Source organism: Anas acuta, chromosome 26 (genome assembly GCF_963932015.1).
Source record: "Anas acuta chromosome 26, bAnaAcu1.1, whole genome shotgun sequence".
NCBI lineage: Eukaryota > Metazoa > Chordata > Aves > Anseriformes > Anatidae > Anas > Anas acuta.
Window position 1 is genome coordinate 1,346,688 of NC_089004.1, and position 19,229 is coordinate 1,365,916.

The 19,229-nt window shown below is 48.9% G+C and overlaps 1 protein-coding gene across 3 annotated transcripts; it reads right to left on the reverse strand.

Annotated features, from left to right (window-relative positions):
* Positions 1-42: 42 nt before the first annotated feature.
* Positions 43-18,576, reverse strand: SCAMP4 (secretory carrier membrane protein 4). 3 transcript variants are annotated; one of them, XM_068661363.1, is made up of 8 exons: positions 18,425-18,576; positions 14,984-15,054; positions 14,478-14,531; positions 11,819-11,947; positions 8,605-8,761; positions 5,368-5,469; positions 4,218-4,335; positions 43-3,292 (listed from the first exon to the last, which is right to left on the reverse strand). In XM_068661363.1, the coding sequence occupies exons 3-8, from the start codon at positions 14,482-14,484 to the stop codon at positions 3,116-3,118; spliced, it is 690 nt and encodes a 229-aa protein (XP_068517464.1). In that variant the 5' UTR covers positions 14,485-14,531; positions 14,984-15,054; positions 18,425-18,576; the 3' UTR covers positions 43-3,115. The 3 variants fall into 3 exon arrangements, with proteins under 3 accessions (XP_068517464.1, XP_068517465.1, XP_068517466.1); XM_068661364.1 differs by lacking the exon at positions 18,425-18,576 and adding an exon at positions 15,147-16,629; XM_068661365.1 differs by lacking the exons at positions 14,984-15,054; positions 18,425-18,576 and adding an exon at positions 14,858-14,953.
* Positions 18,577-19,229: the final 653 nt, after the last annotated feature.

Below are 19,229 nucleotides of genomic sequence, written 5' to 3' on the forward strand. Positions count from 1 at the left end.
ATAACTCTGGTTACCTAGGAACAGACACACTTCTCTAATGCAGCCAGTTCTTCTCATCAAGCACAGGATGAGCATTTATTGTCTTGTGATCAGAAGAAAAACACAAACAAAAACCAGAGCCCCACAAGTGACACGAAACATCACACACGTACGTGCCGCATGATGCCGAATGAAACCAGGAGCCAGGTCCAGGTTAATGGTGTTAAAGAGTCTTAGAAATCTAATGTAAACATTAAAAAACATACAGAGGAGTTGGAAAAAAAAAAAAAGCCACAGCAGTTCAGGCAGTGTGTTGAGTCAACTTTCTGGAATTACAGTTTCTGGCATCGAAGAGGATGGAGGGGGGCGATGTGCTTGGAGATGGCAGCTCCCGTCCTGGGAGGTTTCATTTAAGCTCTTTAGAAATCTCAGGCAGTGCTTGCTAATGGATCATGACATTGGTGTCTGCCTCCAACCATTTTGGTTTGCAGGCTCCTAAGTACGCACCCCTCACTGCATCAAGAAGGTTGGAGATGTGAGGATGGGTGCTTTAAAAGAGACCCCCGGGTTATCCAAGGGGAGAAAGAGAAGCTGGACTCAAGAGCCCCCTGGCAACGCTTCTCCTCTTGGTTCAATTGAAATCTTCAACCTGAAACACTAAAAAAAAAAAAAAAAAAAAAAAAAAAAAAAAAAAAAAGACCACAACTACTGCTGAAAAAAATTTGGCAAAAGGCTGAGGATGGCAGGGGTCAGAGCCAGAGGAGCGCGTTGCACGGGCACCCCATGTCTGGGCCCCCAGCATGGCCACCCTCGAGTGCGGCCCCATTCACCTCACCTTGCTCCCCTGCAGTGAAATCGTATTTCCAGGGAGTTCTTCGACAGGCAGTTCTTTTATCACTCTCTGATGGCAAGCGACAAAGAACACTTAACATTTCACTTGACACAAGACAAAGGCACCTAAAAGCTTGACAACACGACCGGGTTGTATTCTATTAATGAAGGCATCGAGCATTTGTACTTACAAGCACATTGCACACTCGCAAGAAAAAAACAACCTTGTGTTTGGAGCATGAGCCAGAGCCAGCAAAAGGCTGGCTCTGCAGCAGGGGGTCAGTGCTGCTTGTAAACTGAAGTTCGAGGAGGCTCTGACCTCCCATTAATGTTTGCTTTTGCTTTGGCCCTAGTAACAAAGGTGTCATGCAGACTCCAAGCTGTACTTCACTTAGTATTTACAGTAGGACACGGGAAAAGTTAATAGAGTGAATGGGAAGTTTTGCCTGGGGGATGGGGAAGGAAAAGTTCTCCTTCATGAACTAACATTTTATTAGATAAGGCACATGTAGAGACAGTTTTCAAAAGATCACTTGCAAATCAGTTCCACCTAGCCAAGGACAACCTCCCTGCCCCTTTCCAGGAGCCAATTTTGCTTTCCAGTTATTTAGTGTGGACATGGAGTGACTCCACTTCCAGTGTAACACCTCTGGCGTCACTTTCTACAACTGGCCAGGCTCTGGGCCTGACTCTCAGGGTGCCCCACACCTCTCAAGTCTCCAAACTGGAGCACTCTGCCCTTCTCTGTCCGTTGAAATTCCCAGAGCTGCAAACATTGAACACTCAACTCCCTATTAAAATATTGGGAACTGAGCTCCCAGTTCTAACAGGTTTGAGAAAGTTCATAGCAGGCTGTTGAAGGAAAGGAAAAGACTGCAGCCTTTGCTGCTTGGATCGTTTTAGGACACAGGGGAATTGGATGGCTCAGGCTCCAGGAGTCCTGATGTACATGCATGAGATGAAGATGAGCGATGAGACTAATGCTAGCTCTCAGGGGAAACAACCCCTCCCAACAGCTTTATCCTCTCTTCAGCTGATTCCTGGGGAAAGGCAAGAACCTCTCTCCCCCTGCTCGTACAGGGAAGGAAATCACTGCTGGCGACGCAGCCACGTACCAGCTCTGCACAGCTAGCGTCAGCTATGAGGACTAACGAGCTTTCTGAGACAACTCACTGCAGAGCGGTTGGATTTTAACTGCGTCGGTAGAAGGCAGAATTCAATTTATCAGTTGTAATGGAATTACTCCCAAACCACGCTGGGGCCCCAGCACTGAGATCAATAGTTAGCTGGCACCCAGCTACTGGCCAGGAGCCCAGAAAAAAAAGGTGTCCCAACAGGACAAGGCGTGTCCAGTACGGCATGTATTGGGTCAGCACAAAAATCCTGACGCCACGTACCTGGAATTTAGATGGCACAGAGATCTTGCGCTGCCTGCCTGGAAAGGGGTGAACGTCACCCAGGCAGCCAGGTCCAAAGCCCAACAGCAGTCAGCTTTTCAATAGTTTCCAGTGGGCTTTGAATCAGGCTTTTAGTGAGCAGTCAGTTTCACAAAATGAGATGAATTTGCATCTCTGCAGCACACGGATCTAGCAAAAACTTTTGGAGGCAGGGAAAGCAAGACTTCTATCATAACAATAGTTCTATAGCCAGGCAAATGAGGACTCTTATGGACTTAGTATCTGAACAGCACTCACCCGCAGCAAGCGCTGTTATCTAAAGGATTCTTCACCAGAGAGCGCAAGCAAATGAAGCTGTAGATTTTACAAATACCTTCAATATCACTAGTACCAGATAATTCAGGTGTTGCATTTCCCTTAGAGTGAAAAATTCCAGATCATTCATCCGGGAGAGCAAACACCAGGTGCTACTAATGCTCTGATTGTGTTTGTTACAACTACAGACGATTTGGCGGTGTGCTGTGCATGTGATGAAAACCAAGCGGGGAGGCAGGAGAAGGAGCAGTTCTGGTAGTGTTCACCGTCACGGGGAAGCCAGCCTTCTGCACATATGGTCATGAGAGCAGTCCTTAAGCAAGGGCAGTGAACGGTTGGTTCCTCAGTCTGCAACAAGGCAAATACTGGTAACAACAGAAACAAACAAAAACTATCCTGATAAGGCCGTGCAGAGCTCCTGAGGTGGCGTGGGCTGACAGCACACATCTTCTGCAGTGATGAGGAGACAAAAAAACAAGAAAGTCCCCATGAAGACTGGGGTACGTGTAGGGGAATGCAAATGATCTTTTCAAATAACAATCATAAAAGGACCAAAAAAGAAGAGAATCCAGGCAATTTGCAGCTGTTGCTGCTTAAGGCCATTGGTTTCCCGGGGGATAGTTGGGCACTGTGGGATACTCCGGCAGGCTGTTCCCAGAAAAATTGCTGTACTGGGCCTCCCTGCTGGGGGGGTTCCTCCATGCACCGCTGTTCCACTCGTCCTGAGCTTTCTGAAAGCTTCCACCAGCCCCTCGGTAGATCTTGTGAACCTAACGGAGTAAAACAAGAGGAAAAATCAGCAGTGGATACCTACACCTCTTCCTGAGAAGTCCTGTTGTCATTTGGTACTGTTTGTTTCTCTCTCTCTGCAAACAGCTGTTTTTCCAAGGGAAAAAAAAAAAAACACAAAAAAATATAATCACATAATGAAAAGAGGTGCAAACGGATAGTATCAATGCAAGGCTTGAACTTGTCTTAGCCATACACCTGGGATTTAGGCTGGGGATCCCACAGCAACAGTCCATGCAGCAAGGCAGTTAGCCCGGGTTAGTGGGCTGAAAACCCCATAAAACTGTCACTGCTGCTTCAGTGGGGCTGAGGCTGAAGGACTCAGCTGCGGCACATGAAAAAACCTACACCAGGAATCCAGGGGCACTAAAGACCTGGTTTAAATGTCACACCACCAGGCAATGCCTGACGGCACAGGGCAGTGGCACTAAACATGGTGACAGGGGGCAAAACGCTGCCATGAACCTGTGGCAATCTCCATGATGGCAACTACTCTGAGACAGGGTTTTGTTGGGCTAATTGCCTGTCCTCTTTCCCTTCTATCTTCTGTCCTCCTATGCCATCAGTCTTCTGAAGCTTTCCAGAAGGTCTTATATCCAAATCCAGTGTTCTGCAGACAACCGAGGACCGCTTGCCATCCTGCCACCCTGTCCCTGCTGCAGACGTCTTGAGATGCTTCACCTTTACAGTCCCTTGGCTTAAGTGACATAAAGGAACATGGAACGGGGAACACATCCAGCTCAAGCTGTCCTGCATTATCTGCACCAGTCCTCTAAATAGTCTGAGATACACCGACTACACTACAAAACCTTTAGAGGCAGTGATGGTTCGCAGTGGCTGTCTGTTCATGTTACTGCAATACGAAACACCGATATTCCAAGTCCGAGAGACACCTGAAGCACCTACCCTTAAAATGCAGATGAGCATTGTGACCGCTGACATTGTAAACATAATGGCAGGAAACAGCATGAACACAGCAGATGCAACGTTGGTGCTAAAGAAAGTAATTGCTGCCAACCACCCGCTGCAAGAAACAAAGAAACAGTATCATTACTGCTCTCTTTTTTAAGCACAATTGTTACCAGAAAGATGGTTTACGCACACACAGAAGTTACAAGGCAGCCTTAAAGCTTCCGAAATTGAAGAAAAAAACAAAAACAAACAAAAAAAAAAACAGTGAAGAGGATGGTCAGAGCTAAATGCAGCTCAGACAGGTATTTCCCCTAGATCTCAAATCTGACTCGCCAGCATCCCTTGCTAATCCAGTCTCAGACCTTTAGGGGACAGCCAGCTGCACAGTGAGGCTTCAGGGAGAGAAGATTTATTCCCAGGATGCTTTTGACAGTGCAGAGGTTGTGCAACCAGAGAACAGACCTGGGAACATGGAACATCAGGGTCCTCCCATCTGTAATGCATCTCCATTCCCTTTGATGGCAACAACCAGACAGGGCAACTTGAGAGCATCAGCAGTTAAAACTAAATGCTGTGCAGAGTCTAGGACTTTCTATTATTTGCAGCTTCAGCAGGAATTGCTCTCAAGTCTCCAGAGACAGAAAGTTAAAATGCCAAATAATTATAACATAACCAGGGACAGACACTAAAATGCTTCCATTTATTTTAGGACAGCTCTCACAATACTTGCTCTATAGGCCAACAGTGAGTCATCACGCACTGTTCAACATGTGCTGCAAATACTTTGAGGGCAATGCTAAGAGAGGATCAGATCAATCTTGAAACTCTCTGGTTAAACAGCAGAAAGGAAGGACGTTACAGGAAGGTGCTAAAAAACAAACAAACAACAAACAGGCAGGTGAAGATATCTGACTTCTGCCAATACAGGAACTTTTGCGATAGCCAGCAATGGGAATAGACAGAATTGTGTACTCCAAGAGCAGATATAATTATGCCACAGAGGAAATCAGAAAGCTTCTTCCACCCCACCCTGTACAGACTCCCACCAGCTCCTCTAATGCTCAGGGAAACAGCCCGTAGGCTGAAACTCTCAGGCACTGGAGCTGAGGGCTCAGCTGTAAGGCTCCAGGTGTGTCCTGCTTACCAAGCTCCCCATCCAGAGAAACCGATTGCCTGCAGGACCGTGAGAACAAACTGTGCGCCGAAGATGAAGAAAAAAGCCATAAAATTAAACGAGCTGTCTGACCTGCAAAGGAAGGAGAAAGAGGCAGTTAGGAGGACACCGGAACCCTGCATTGCTTCTTGTTAACGTTTGACCCCATCACACACACACACGTTCAAGCGTGCTATCTCAGAAAAGTCCCTCAACAGCGATGAACTTTGAGGACAACTCCTCTTTCCCTGGCAGTGAAAGCGCACAGATCCATGAATCATCAGTGCCTAATCTCTTCCAATAAGCCTGGCTCCTGCAATTGCTCTACCGAAGTAATTACATATATGATGACACACGAGGAAAGGCAGTCTCCTGCGGAACACAGAGTGCCCAAATCATTTCTCTGACCGAATGTCTGAAGTCAGTGCTACCGGATACCTGCGCAGCTCGGCCACCAGCAAGCAGGCACAAGAGAGCCCAGACACCAGAGGCAGTTTGCCCATGTGCTAAAAGTGACCCCTGAGCACGAGAGCCCAGCTGGGAAAGTCTCAGTGCCTGCTTGTTGTGAAGCTTACACGCCTACAGTTACTAACCCAGCACTGGGACAGAACAGGAGGAAAAATAGCCACACGAGAAGAGGGTGGTACGCTGCTTAGGGAAACACAGAAGTGTGCTTTGCTTTGGCATCTGCACAGACTCCACATCTTCAGAATGTGTACACTGAGAGGGTTCTGACTATGTGAGGTCCTTTTGATTTATGCAGGTGAAATAGGCAGTGTGAGTATAATTCCAAATAGGAAAATGGTCCCAGATCTGTTCATGGTCTCTGGGCACACTGGAGCACAGCGCTGTTCTGCCACAGGACATCTTTGTCCTATTAAATCAGCTGTGTCGATGAGCCTGCCTTCCACTGTAAGCCCAGGCACAGCTCTGAAACCCTCCAAGCCAGCTGACCTATCATTTTTTATGATATGAGCTATTCCCACTCTCTCAGGAACCCAAAGGGCCCATGATCTACAGAACAGGTTTACAAAAACATTTCAGGAGCTAAAGCAGCAATTTGGTGCAGTAGGGACTTGACAAAAGAGCTTCAGTCATTCCCAGCCCCTGCTCAAACACTGGAAGTACATCTATTATAATGGTCTCCGTAGTTCTAGCCCATAATGTCAAAAGCTGAGGGAGGCAGGACAACAGGCTCCGGCCAAGCCAAAGCCACGAACCCTGCCTACTCTGACACAAGTGGGAAAACCTCCAGCCAGAGCCCGGCTGCTCCTCATGTGCTGATAACATTATCTTCCATCTCCCAAAGAGATGGCTAGAGAGACGCTGTGAGAGAATGAAACCATCCCTGAGAATCCTCGTGATCCTACCTTTCAAACAGCAGCACCTCAGAGTACAGCAATGTGGAAGAAATACTTCAAACATGGCCTGTTCACAGTAGTGCCTGTCATAATCCAATTAACAAAGGATTAGGCTCCAGGCTGAGCCTTCAAGCAGATTCTTGCAACTAAGACCTGAAAGGGCTGGAGGAGTCTTCACTTGAAAGGATCTCTGGGAATTAGTGAGGATACACAGAAAAGGTGATTTCTGATCCAGCTTTCTGGTGCAGATTTGCAACAGCTTTGCCCTAGCGCCAAAGCTCTGCAGCTAATTTAATTTTGGATGCAGCTGTATGACGAAGGTTTTACGAAAGCATCCTCAGAGCACACGATGCCAGTGTGGAAGGGCTGCGTCTTCCCAAACGCCACAGCGAGTAGACCTGACCTGGCTTTCCAGAACCAGGACTACCTGCAGCCCCAAAACTACCCGCACTGCCCCATTGCGGTGTTTTTCAAGCCTCTTCTACGACGGACATCAAAGTTGACGATCTCTGGGCTTGCCAGTCTGTCTCTAGGGCTTATTCTTTTTTTAAACTGTGGAAGTCTTTATACAGAGTAACCTCAGGGACCTTTCCGTATTCAGTTGCATAAACACATACAAACAACATTAAAGAAATAATTAGAAACGGTCCTTGTAAGCCCAGAGGAGGTCAATGAAGAAGAGTAATTTTTCCCAGACTTCAGAACGGAAAATGCTCTTTGAACAGAGCTCCAGTCGGCACTTGGAGGCTCTCGGGCTTCTGAACTAGAGATGGGGACAAAACCCCAGACCCAGAGGGCAAGAGTTCAGAGCTGGTATTTCCACATCTTTTAAAACTTTCAGATGAATCCAACGCAGTGGCCTTCCCTTTCAGTCAGAAATAATCCTCCCCTGTACTCCCCCATGTAGTCACCGATATTTAAGCACCTCGGGTGCATTAGCTGCCCAGTGTTGTTAGTACACGAAGTGTAAATTCAGAAGAGCATTTAAGCAACTAACCTAGCATGTGTTAAACAGACAGGACCCCGTTTGCCAACTCTCGTATCTGTCAGCTGCTTTTGCTGCTATCTAAAGTAACTCATCACAGAATCTGGTAAATGATCAAAATCCAGAGGATTCTGGTAGTGGGGAACCAGAAGGAGCTTCCCCTTCAGAGTCCAAATCCCTGACTCCAGTGTGGGGTCTGCTGACGACCACAGTGTGGTCAGACTGCGTGTCACCTCCCCTCTGTGCCACCCCTCCCTACACGAGACTGGAAAATGCTTGGGACCTTCACAGCTCTGATGAGCTTTATGCATTAATGTCTGAATAATGCCTTGTGATACACGAGAAGCACGAGCAAATGCAAACAATTATTAATTAAAGTAAAAATGCAGGATGGCTTTAAAGACCTGTGGAGTTTCAGAAGGACTCGCCCTAGTGAACCACTTCTTTATAAAAAGCAAAGCAGCCACGTTCTCAGGTGTCTAGAGACAAAATCCAGAAGAGTACTTGGCTCCTGATAACTTAATAGTCTTCCACCAAAACAGCCCACAGCAAAGCTTTACCAAATCAATACCCACCCTGATGTTATACTGCTAGGAGGGTGCTGCTAAGCCTGAGATATTTGGGTGAGATATGAATTTCATCCTCACAGAAGTGGCAGACTACTCGGTGCTGCTCACCTCCAATCCGAGGAGGCAGGTGACCCTCAGCCCTTCATCTACTACTTAAAAGTCGCCACATTCTTCGCTGAAAACAATTCCGAAGACAATGAGATGTTCAGGTATCAAACCCTTCATCTTTATCCAGCTCTCCAGAGGGGCACTCCTCAGCAACAACACATCTCTCTCCCAGAGGAAGCAAACTGCCTCGTGTGCTCTCACTTACCGAAAGGCTTTGTACGCCGGGCGGAACCAGCAGACGTAACCGCAGGGACTGAAGAGAATAAGCCAGAGGATGGCCAAGCCAAAATTGACCCCAGAGCCTCCTCCGATCCACCAGGCCAGGCACGCAATTATATTCACTACTAGCGTGATGCAGTAAACTGTAAAGAGAGCACAGGAAAGAGCGTGAACTCGTGCTGTTTCACATCGGAGGAGAAATAAACACCCAGCATTATAATAGGAAGGATCCACACCACGGTGGGAAACTCCTGCCCAACAACACAACCGCTCCGAGGGGGTCGCAGCTTTCTGCTGTGAGCCAAGGGGCCGGCAGCACGGACACGCGTCCCCTTCCAGAGGGTGAGGAAACTCCTCTGGGGCCTGCCAAAGGATGGACATCTGGGAGTCAACTGGCGCGACCAGCACAAGGCTCAGCCCGGGACTGTTTTGAACAATGAGCCACCCCCATTTGTAGCATAACCCCTTAATGAGAGCAGAGGGGTGTAAAAATCTGCCGTGCACTCAGCATCCCATTGCTTTGGTCTCTGTGCTTGCTGCCTCAGGAGCTATTAGAGCTAGCAGAGTGCCCTGCAGGGCCTCTCCCCATTTCCCTGGGCCTCTGAGAAAGTCTGGAAGCAGCTTCAGGGCTTCTAAGTGCTGCCTTGAGCAAGGGAATACGCAAACTCCAATCAGGCTGAGAACATGTGAACATAAGGGTGGCTTAAAGGCCCTTTCACATGCCTGTCCCTGCCACTTGGATAAAAAAGAACAGTTGACAACAGATCCCAGAGGGCACCAGCGCCGCACTCAATAACTGTGCAGGAAATGCCTTTGCCACCCCCTTTCTCTGAAGCTCAACTTTACTGCTGCAGCGAGGCTGCACGCTTCCTGGGTTCTGTAGGCTGAGTTCAGTCCCCGTGCCAGGGACTCCTTCCCCGCCTTCCCCCTAATACTTGACAGACTCCTGCAGCTGTCCCTGCATCCCCCATGCTCTGCCGGGGTCTAGCAGGCTTAGCCCAATTACAAGCTCAGATTTTGGAAAACAGGTGGTAATTCATAAAATCTTTTGGGGGTAACCCGAACCAATTAGCACAGACAAAGAGAAATGAGAAGGCAGACAGTCCGAACACCAAGAACCCTTCGGTACTGCCTGGGGACGAGGTCACAGTAGGATCGCTTTAGACCCCACTCTCATTTACCAAGTCAAAAATAAATCCCTCAGCTTCTCTTCCCCTGTGGTAAGCAAACGTGCCCTGCCCATTCCTTTCTTTCCTACAAGCTGTGGCTCTGCAGCACGCTTGCACATCTCTGGCTTGGTCTTCTGATGCTTGGTGCCAGCTTTGCCTCTTCCTCCAGTGACTCTTTTCTCTGCCTTCACTCATCTCAGGGGCTGCTAAACAGTTACAAAATTGTGTGGTCACAAAATAATATCGACAATACAGCCAGGAGAATCTAGCTTGTAAGGCATCCTAACCCAGCTGCTTATTCCGATATACAAGTTACGTGAAAACTAAAATAAAACACTGCTACAAAAAATAAATGTTCTCCCTCTTCTAAGTAGCTAACAACAAGGCTTTACATGCGTTGGTTTGGATGTATCTTATTACAAGGGGGAAAGAGTTTTAATTATTTAAATTTCATTTACGTAACAATTAGCTGTACTTCTCAGAATTATTATTTCCAGAAGTCAATTGTTTTCCAAAAGTTATCGAGTTGAGAAAACAAAACCAAAAACATACCAAGTCGAGAGCACCTACAACATTGGAAGGAGCTTCTGGTTCTCCCTACGTGTCAGGCAGGAGTTTGTTCGCCAGCAGTGGGAGCTCTGGTACAGTTTTCCCCCAAGCCACCATCCATCTTAATAAAATGTTCACATCCAATTAAAGTAATGAGCGTTCAACCTTCTAGCAACGACTTTTATGTTTCTATTTTTAATACTGGCCTTTTCTTCTTTACTGCCTTCCCTCTGTACATATCTCTTGCTCTCTGTCCCATCCCCAAAAGTCAGGGAGACACCCCTGAAAACTGTGCAGCAGATGGAAATTTAAAACTCATGGTGAAAATTCCAGGTCTCCCCAGCCGTGCATATGACCAGTTGCCTAAATGGCTGGCACCTCTCCATCCTTCCATTAACTTGACTGAGGGGTGCTTTGTTTAAGGAGAGTCCCACACAAAGGCAGCTTTGCAGCATGCAACATTTAACCAGTTAGTCTGAAGGGACAAGCAGTTTCTTCAGGCAAGAAAATTACAGAGCTCATTTCAGCATCTCTAAATAACGAAAGAACAATGGAGTGATAGATTATGCTATTATTTATGCACACAAATCTCTCTCATACACACATCCTATACATCTGGAATAAAAGCCAGGCTACCAAATGCATATCTGGCAGAAAACAAGCTTTCCTTCAGTGAGAAGGGTAAATGGGATGACAAGCATTTTGGGAAAAAAAGATAAGCAAGGCAAAAAGATTTTTAATCTTCCAAAGCATTCCCTGTGGTTCCCTAGGCCTGCCACACCATTTTTCATCCGATTTTATTCCTTGGAGAAGAATGGTCAATTTTCATTACCGGCTTTTGAATCGCTAAGCCAGACAACGCCAGCCCAGAGAGCCAGCAGCTCTGCTCCTACAGAATATCAGCAAATCACCAGCTGTGACCAAGAGGATCAACGCCCTTCAGAACAGGGCTGGGAACGTTCTGGGGGCTAAGGGAAGAGGCAGTGTAAGGCTGGAAGGCGCTGCTTCGATGGGGAGGGGAAACCTGGCTGGCACAAACTGGGGGGCAGCATTCACAAAGCAAGGTGGGGAGATGGGCAGCGAGCAATACAGGTCACGTTAATCTTCTAGCCTTCAATTCTCCTATTCCTCTTATTCTCTGTTAATCAGGAATTACTTTAAAAGGGCTATTTTGGGGGCTGAAATATCACTTGACATTAGAAAAAACAGCAGATACAGTCTGCTCTTCTCTTCCTCGAATTTACTAATAGGCTTTTCTAGCACTGATGCTCTCTCCTTTCTTCAGCAGCAGCTCTGCAACAAAGATTCAAGGCACAGCAGCTTGAAATTTGGTCATACAGGTAAATTATAGCATTCTAAGAGGAATCATTGTTTCTTATCACTTAATCGCAGCCAGAATCTTAAAGCTTTTAAATGATCAAATTCTACGTTTTTCTATTACACACAAACAATCTTCCAGGGCAGGTTTTTTATTCAACTTACAGATCCATATGTGGTAGATTCTTTTCACCAGGGCCTGATAATCGATGGGTATTTCATCTGCAAAATTCTGGTAGAAACATGGCTTCAGAGGGATAAACTTGGGGAGCGGTGGGAAGTTATTCACCTTTTCTACAACACAGAACACAGAACAGATTAACTGAATGCAGAAATGATCCTGCACAGCTGAACAAGTGTGACATCCTCCACACCTTCCCGGACAGCCCTCCGAGTACGACGGGATTCGTGACAATCAATAAACAAACCAAAAGACACCTTAAAAGAAATTCAGGGACAAAGCTCCTCAGGAGGTGGGCAGAGGCCAGCAACACCTGGGGGCAACACTGCCCAGAGGTTTTAAGTTAGAAACCCTCAGAAAACCCAAGGAGGAGGAAAGACTGGTGGTCTTCCAGAGAAAAGCAGACACAAGCTCTGAGTGGGTGGGCTTGCTGGGGCAAGGCTTAGGCCCTGTAGTAGATACTTGCTCGTGACTGTAAAGAAGGCATCCCTAACTGGAATTCAGTACTCAGATGCCATCCAGTTGAGGCAAGGCAAGACATCAGGGATGATTTTGCTTTTATGAGATTCATGAATGTCCCCTTCTTTCTTTCTAAGTCAAGTTTTTATGCAAGGTTAAGACCCAGAGGGGGGAAAAAGAAAAAAGAAAAAAAAAAAAAAAGCTTTGCATTCAGATACCATAAATCGGCAAATGCTGACAAAAGCAACACAGTGAAGAACTTACCTTGGGAAGAAATTACATTTTAAAAATCAAGTAATTAAATGCCTAAATCCTCTGTATTTAAGCTGCTGTCAGCTTCTAGACAGATGCACAGACACATCTGTGCAATGCACGTGTGCCTGGATGCGAGTTTCTACATGTTTGGGAATGTTTGCTCTTGCCTTCAAGTCTTGATTAAAGTTTGATTCCAGGGCATTGTGACTAATTGTCTCTCGTCTACTTCAGCCCCAGTAAACAGAATTAAAAACAACCAGAGGAAGAGATGAAGAATGTCCTGGGAAAACCTCCAAATGGCACAGAAGACGAGAGGAAATGTCTGAACAAGAACTGTCAGCACAAGAGTTCCCCTTCTCTTGCCATTATCTCTGTGTGAGAAGACGTTCTGCAGGAGCAGCTTCTTAACTTCATTTGAAGGTTGGCAGGGAAGCGTCTAAAGCTGTATGCCATGCTTTAGGAAAGAAAGTGCTTTATTTCACGCAAAGGAAAGACATGTTCATGCAGAAAATACGATGGGGATAACACCCATTGTGAGTACATAACAATTAAATATGGAAGAATCTCTTAAGTCACCAGCCCAGCTTGATTTTTCAGACCTTTCCTCACGAAAACAAACATTACATCTGCTGCCCCTCCTCACCCGTCACCTCTAAACACATCCTGCATTAATTCAGATGCCGTCTCGGGCTGGCATTAGTTACTGGTTAACGCCTACTGCTAACCACATCACACGGAGCACTGAGTTCCCCTGGCTGCTTTCAAAGTCCATAGGAATTTGGACTTCTTAGCGCTAACTTTCAGTAAGTTATGAACACCTCGTGGGCTTTCTCCTGGACAATTTGTCTCAGATGTCCGTAAAAGGACCTAACAGTGCTGGATCAAGGGAAACAAAGAGGGTGCAGCTCATAAAGCTGAAGAGTCAGCTCTCTAGGGAAGTCAGCGAGACCAAGGTTAACTGACCACAGTAAGAGAGGATTCTTTAACAATGCTTTTTAGGAGGGACGTGGAAATTTTGTTCTGTCCCTCTTCAACAGAAGATACAGCTTCAGTTCAGCTCTGTTCCATTTTCTCCCCCCTTCAGCACAGATCTCTCACCAACAATAAAGCTGTTGCCAGCCTCTAGTGCAGAAGGCCCCAAATGATGGGGCAAAAACCAGCTGGCCGCCTGGGCACCAGCCACTGCAATTTTCAAGCTCATAAAGTACTTCCATACCGGTTTGCTTGATACAGAAGTATCGGGATTACACCTCTTTGTGGCTGCCCAGCTCCAAGAAGCCAGGTGACTGCTTTCTCCTATCCAAAGACCCGTGTAGTTTTCCAGTGTTCTGGGTTATTCCCAAGAAAAGACAAAGAAATCAAATGAAAATATCCACTTTCACGTCTGACTGCGTTACTTGGAGTGCTCCAGCACTCGTATCAAGGCTTGGATCAACACGTTACATAAGCAAGCACAATCCATGCTTTCAAAAACTAAACCTTATTACCAATGAACAGCAGCTGGGTACAAGTCCTGGACTTTGGCTTATTTTAAAAAAGTTAGGAGGAATCTTGTTACTAGTTTAACTACAAGTAGAATTAAGCTGTATCAAAACTGACAGCACAGCTAGGAACGCTATGGAAAGTTGTTTAGCCTCTGAAAGGAAGGAACTGCTCTCGTTTTATTATTAAATTCCAACCTCATCAAACTTTCAAAAAAGTCACACCTAGGTCTTTAATGCTAGACCCGTAACCTCTGCTAGCAAACCTACACAAAAAGGAACATGAGCAGGGGAGAAAAAAAGAAGAAGCTTTAGGGATGACTAAGATCTCAGAAAGCAAAGTGCATGTGAATGAATTACTAATGAATTGCAGCCACCATGGCATACCAGAAAACATTATCTGAAACCATTTTTCTCTCTCCATTGCCATAGTTTGAGGTGCCCTTACCTGCCATTTCTGTTAAGTGCTCCCTGGCGAAGTTTCAGACAGACAGCAAGAGATCTATGGGAGGAAAAAAAAAAAAAAAAGAGAGAAAGGAAAAAAAAAGAAAAAAAAAATCAGGCCAGCATATATCACTAACCAGCACCCAAAAAAGCTATTAAAATTAGGAGCATCTCTGCGCAGTGCTTGACCCACTGTAAGCCCAGGGTTCCCACTACAAACCACTAAAGACTGCACAAATTTGGCACGCTGGAACCTTACAGAAAGGCTCCTGGCTTCTCCTTGTTTGTACGGAGCTCCCCTGGAAGCAACTCATCCTGTACAAAACTGTCAACGGTTTTGGTGCTTGTCTTATTCAGCAGCAAACAAACGTGCTCCGAGGGTACCTGGCAAAGGCTGAGGCTGCACAGACGGCCGCTGCCAGGACACGTGCACCTTCCAGCTGAGGCAGACAGCTCCGGTTGGGACCCAGCAAAGCGCACGTGCTGGAAGAGAAACTGGTACCAACTCACCAGACTTAACGCCTCATTTAGGTGCTGAGATGATTTGTTGGCTCCCGGCTCCCCGCGGATCGTCCCAGCTCCTGAAACAACCGGATGATTGCTGTTAGCTGGGAAGTAAAGCGCTGCTGCTCGGCGCATCAGCTGGTACATGCAGCCTGACATCCTTCCTTACCGTGATAATTCTGCACGCCCGTATTGTGAGGCAGATTTAGTCTTCCTGTTACCACACCACTGAACACCACCGTGATTATGGAGAAATCAAACCCTGTGAAGTTTGCTCCATGCCAGGCGCTTTGCTGATGTGGGCAGCGCTGGTGGCACAGACAGAAGCCACAGACGGGTCTGCACTGAGCAGCCCCTTCGCTTCTCCTCACTTCAGGACAACCACCGCGTGCCCACACCTGCAAATTCCAGGCTGACAACAAGACACATGGCAGAACAACCCTCCAAGAGGGCATTTCGGGGTCTGTGAACAACTCTCAAGAACGAAGGCAGTACAGACTAAAAACCGCCCCCTCCAAAAACACAGCAAAGGACACTGGGGTCAGCACAGCTGCATTGGAGCCAGAGCTCTCCGGATTTCCAGCAGCTCCTTCCCCTTCTCTGCACCTCCGTGCTGTCCTCCCGTGTTCGTGCTCCAGAGGGTGCGGATTTCACATGGGTGCAATTATTTTGTGGGGGCTGCAATCCGTTTCCTTTTTATTTGACCTACTGTAGCACAGCCCCCGGTGGTGACAGCAGCACTGGAACAGAACAGGACCTGCACGGGACGCCGACTCCTCCTGCACACGGGCTGCAGGTACGCGCTGTCTCAGTTATGTCAACGTCGAGGAAAACACATTTCTCTGCCCGTGCAGTCTAAAGAAAGCAACAGCGTGGGGACAGGAAGGCTGCGTAAATCACGAGCCTGTCGGGCTGGGAGCCCCTCGCTAGAGGCTTGCACAATGGGGCCCCAGCGCAGCCGAAGCCTCCGGGCTTTCCCACAATACAAACAGCCACCATCCAGAGTCTGGCAGGCGTTTTGTAACTTCGAAAATGATTTAGAAAGGCTTTGCCTCCTTTTTCATTTTTTTTTTCTAAATGTGTGAATAGAAAATAAATACGAGGACAGTTCGGAGCACAATTAGGGCTTCACCCCACCCAGCTGCAGCTGCTCCCAGCTGAGATCCGTAAATTCTGGGGGAAGAGCAAATTACAGACGAACACCAGTTATGCCAACACACGAAGAGAAAGGAATCGCCGGTGCTGCTGCCCTGGGAGGAGGGAGTTTCCCCCCATGGACACCCATGGCAGCAAGCTCAAACCTTCCCCGGGCATGGACTCAGACCTCAAGATCCAACCCAACACCATTTTTTGTTCAGAGGCTGAGATCCGCTTGCACACAAGTCACATTTTTCCCATTTCCCCAGCTTAGCAGTTAATTTTGGCAAGATTTCTGCAAACTGGATTGCAGGGTCTTGGGATAACAGGCCTCAGAGTCACAGTCAGGGAAGAAGTCTTGTGTTTGCCAAGGGAGGACAGTGCTCGACTCTGACGGCCAGTGACTGACTTAGATGGAAAATTTCACTGTGCAGCCTCAATATCCTCAAGTCAAGCTCCAGTTGCAAGAGCCATGCACAAGGAAACAGATAAACAGGTACAGATACACAAGGATTATCCAACCGCCCGTGAATTTCTTGTGGAAGATAGCACATACAAACGAGCTTTCTATTCACAGGAGTGCTTTCAATTTAATTGGAAATAGATAAAAATCAATGTCCTGCGCTCTGCCGCAGTGATTTTTCACACAAAATCTATTTGTGGGAGGAAAAAAAACACACTAAGGAAACTGTGGTGTGAAGTGAACTTCCTTTTTCCACTGTGCTTACACACAGTCAATGAATAGCTCCCAAGTTTACAGACAGGCTCACATGACTCTCAAAGGCCCGTCGGAGGCTTTTCTTCATCTGTATTTCAGAGACAAAAATGCCCGCTGTCACTCCAGCAGGCAGCATTTTCCTTTTACACCAAGACACGTATGCGAGCAGCGCCGGTTTTTTAGGAAGCACACCCCAAGATCACCCCGGTATCAAAATAGGAATCATTATCTCTGGTAAGGGAAAGCGTGGCGCAGGAACCCCCGGGGTTCCTGTTTGAGGCACGTTACCTGACTGCAGGTCTATTTCTGTCCCAGCCCGTGGTTTGACATAACATTTATTCTGCCTATATTACAGTAACTGATTCTAAAAGTTTTTTTTATTCCCCATTATTTACTTCTTTCTCTAAAAGGAGAGAAGAGGGATAAGGGAAATAAATAAGGGGGAGGCCAGAAGAAGGGTGCTGGCCGGGCGGTGGGAGAGCTGACCCTGGGTTCCTGCTTTGCCCCAACCCCAGGTGAGCCGCAGCGAGCCACCGGGACCAAACTCACTGCAGGACCCCGGCTCCTCTCCTGCCATCCGCATGTGTCCCAGACAAACCCCAAAGTGCCTTGCATCCCAGGCTTTCTCTAGGAATGTTGCCAGCTGATGGAGCCCTGCTGTCGGACATTCTCTGGGCCGCTTTGTTTTCTTCCTGATTTGATGACACGTGGGCTGCTACGCAGACCCGTACCCAAGAGTTGAACCCGAAGCAAAGCGCGTGGCAGGGTTCCTGTGTATCAGTGGCAGCAGAACTCGCTGATGCTCCCTCATAACGCGGTTACCCCGCAGAGTAGGCGGGCTTCAGGGGTGGAGTAGAGGCTAAGGAGACTTATGTACAATGCGTGTCACCTTAAAATGCTTCGGGCTCACTGTGGTGAGCAAGTGCCTCGTTCCCATCCCCTCCCAGCTGCGTTTAACAAAAAGTGGGGGCTCTGCGCTGGTTTTTAAGAGAAAAGGCTTTTCTCAGGGCATCACTCTGCAAGGCACCAAAGCGCCTGGCCCAGCTTCACACAGGCAGACCCCGCACAGCTGCCACAGCCCCTGCCTGGCACCACGTCCCCCCCCCTCCAGCGCTGCCACCCCACGGCCACAGCCTCGCGTGGGACAGGGAGGGACAAAACCTCCAAACCTCACCCCAAGGCCCCCCGGCACCAGGGGGAGCGGGGAAACCGCTCCTGGCAGGGCGGGCACACGAGGCCCGCTGCGGGATCGGGCTCCGAGCGAGGGGGGGGGGGGGGCGGGGGGGAGCCCCCGGGGGCCGCGGGGATTTGCCAGGAGCTGAGGTGGGGGCAGCACCGAGGGGGGGGGGGGGGGGGGGCCGGGACACAGAGCGCCAGGCACAGCCCCTGAGGCACCGCCCAGAGCCACAGCCCCCGAGCTGGGAACCGCTCCCCAAAACCGAAATCCAGAGGGGAAAAAACGCCCCGCGCGGGGCTGCCCCCCCCAGCCGGGCCCGCTCCCCTCCCACACGGCCCCTGCAGCTCGGCCCCCCCCTTCATGTCCCCACCCCCCCCTCCCGTCCCTGTCCCCCCCTCCCCGTCCCGGCTCTCACCGTGCCCCCCTCCAGGCGCTGCGGCCCGGGCCAGCTCCCCCGAGCCCTGCTTGGCTCCGCGGGGCGCGCTGGGAAGCAGAGTCCCGCCGGGCGCCGCCGCCATGGCGCTCAGCGGCGCCGCGGACTACAACTCCCAGCACGCCCCGCGCCGAGCCCGTCACGTGACGGGGAGAGCCTGGGCAGGGGCGGGGGCTGAGGCGAGGCTGAACGCGCTACGGGGAAGGGAGAGGGACCAAATTGCAAAGGGGGGGGCGCTGCTGGGGGGGGTCCCTCACCCCTCACCCCCCGTCCCTGTCCCCGTCCCTGTCCCTACGGCGAGGCCCCGCGCGAGCTGTGGCCGCCAGCTGTGGGCAGAAGCACCTGGAGCAGCTCTCCGTCCACAGCATCGCCCCCCAGCCCCCCGTTAAACCCCCGCTGCGCAGCAGAAACGTTTCATTTTCACATAAACGTTTCATTGTCACACAAACACGGCTGGGTTGGGACGGGCGGCGTGGCCCAGGACACAGCAGCGTCCTCGGCGTGCCCAAATCCTGCGGGGAGCTCAGCCCCCCCCGAGCCTGTGGGGATCAGGCCCTGAGGTGCAGCCCGGTCCGCACAGTTTCAGACACCAAAATCCAAAGGGTTTTGCTTCTTGCTCACGCTGACAGAAACCAGAAGCTCGGTGGAAGTTAATCTTGTAACTTCAGTAGCCTGATTTTTTAGTTAGGTTGGCCGGGCTGACTAATGGTGAACGCCACGTTTTATTTCCTGGATCAGTTACACCGTGTGGAGGTGATAGCTGGACTCAGGCCCCAAGGCTGTGCAG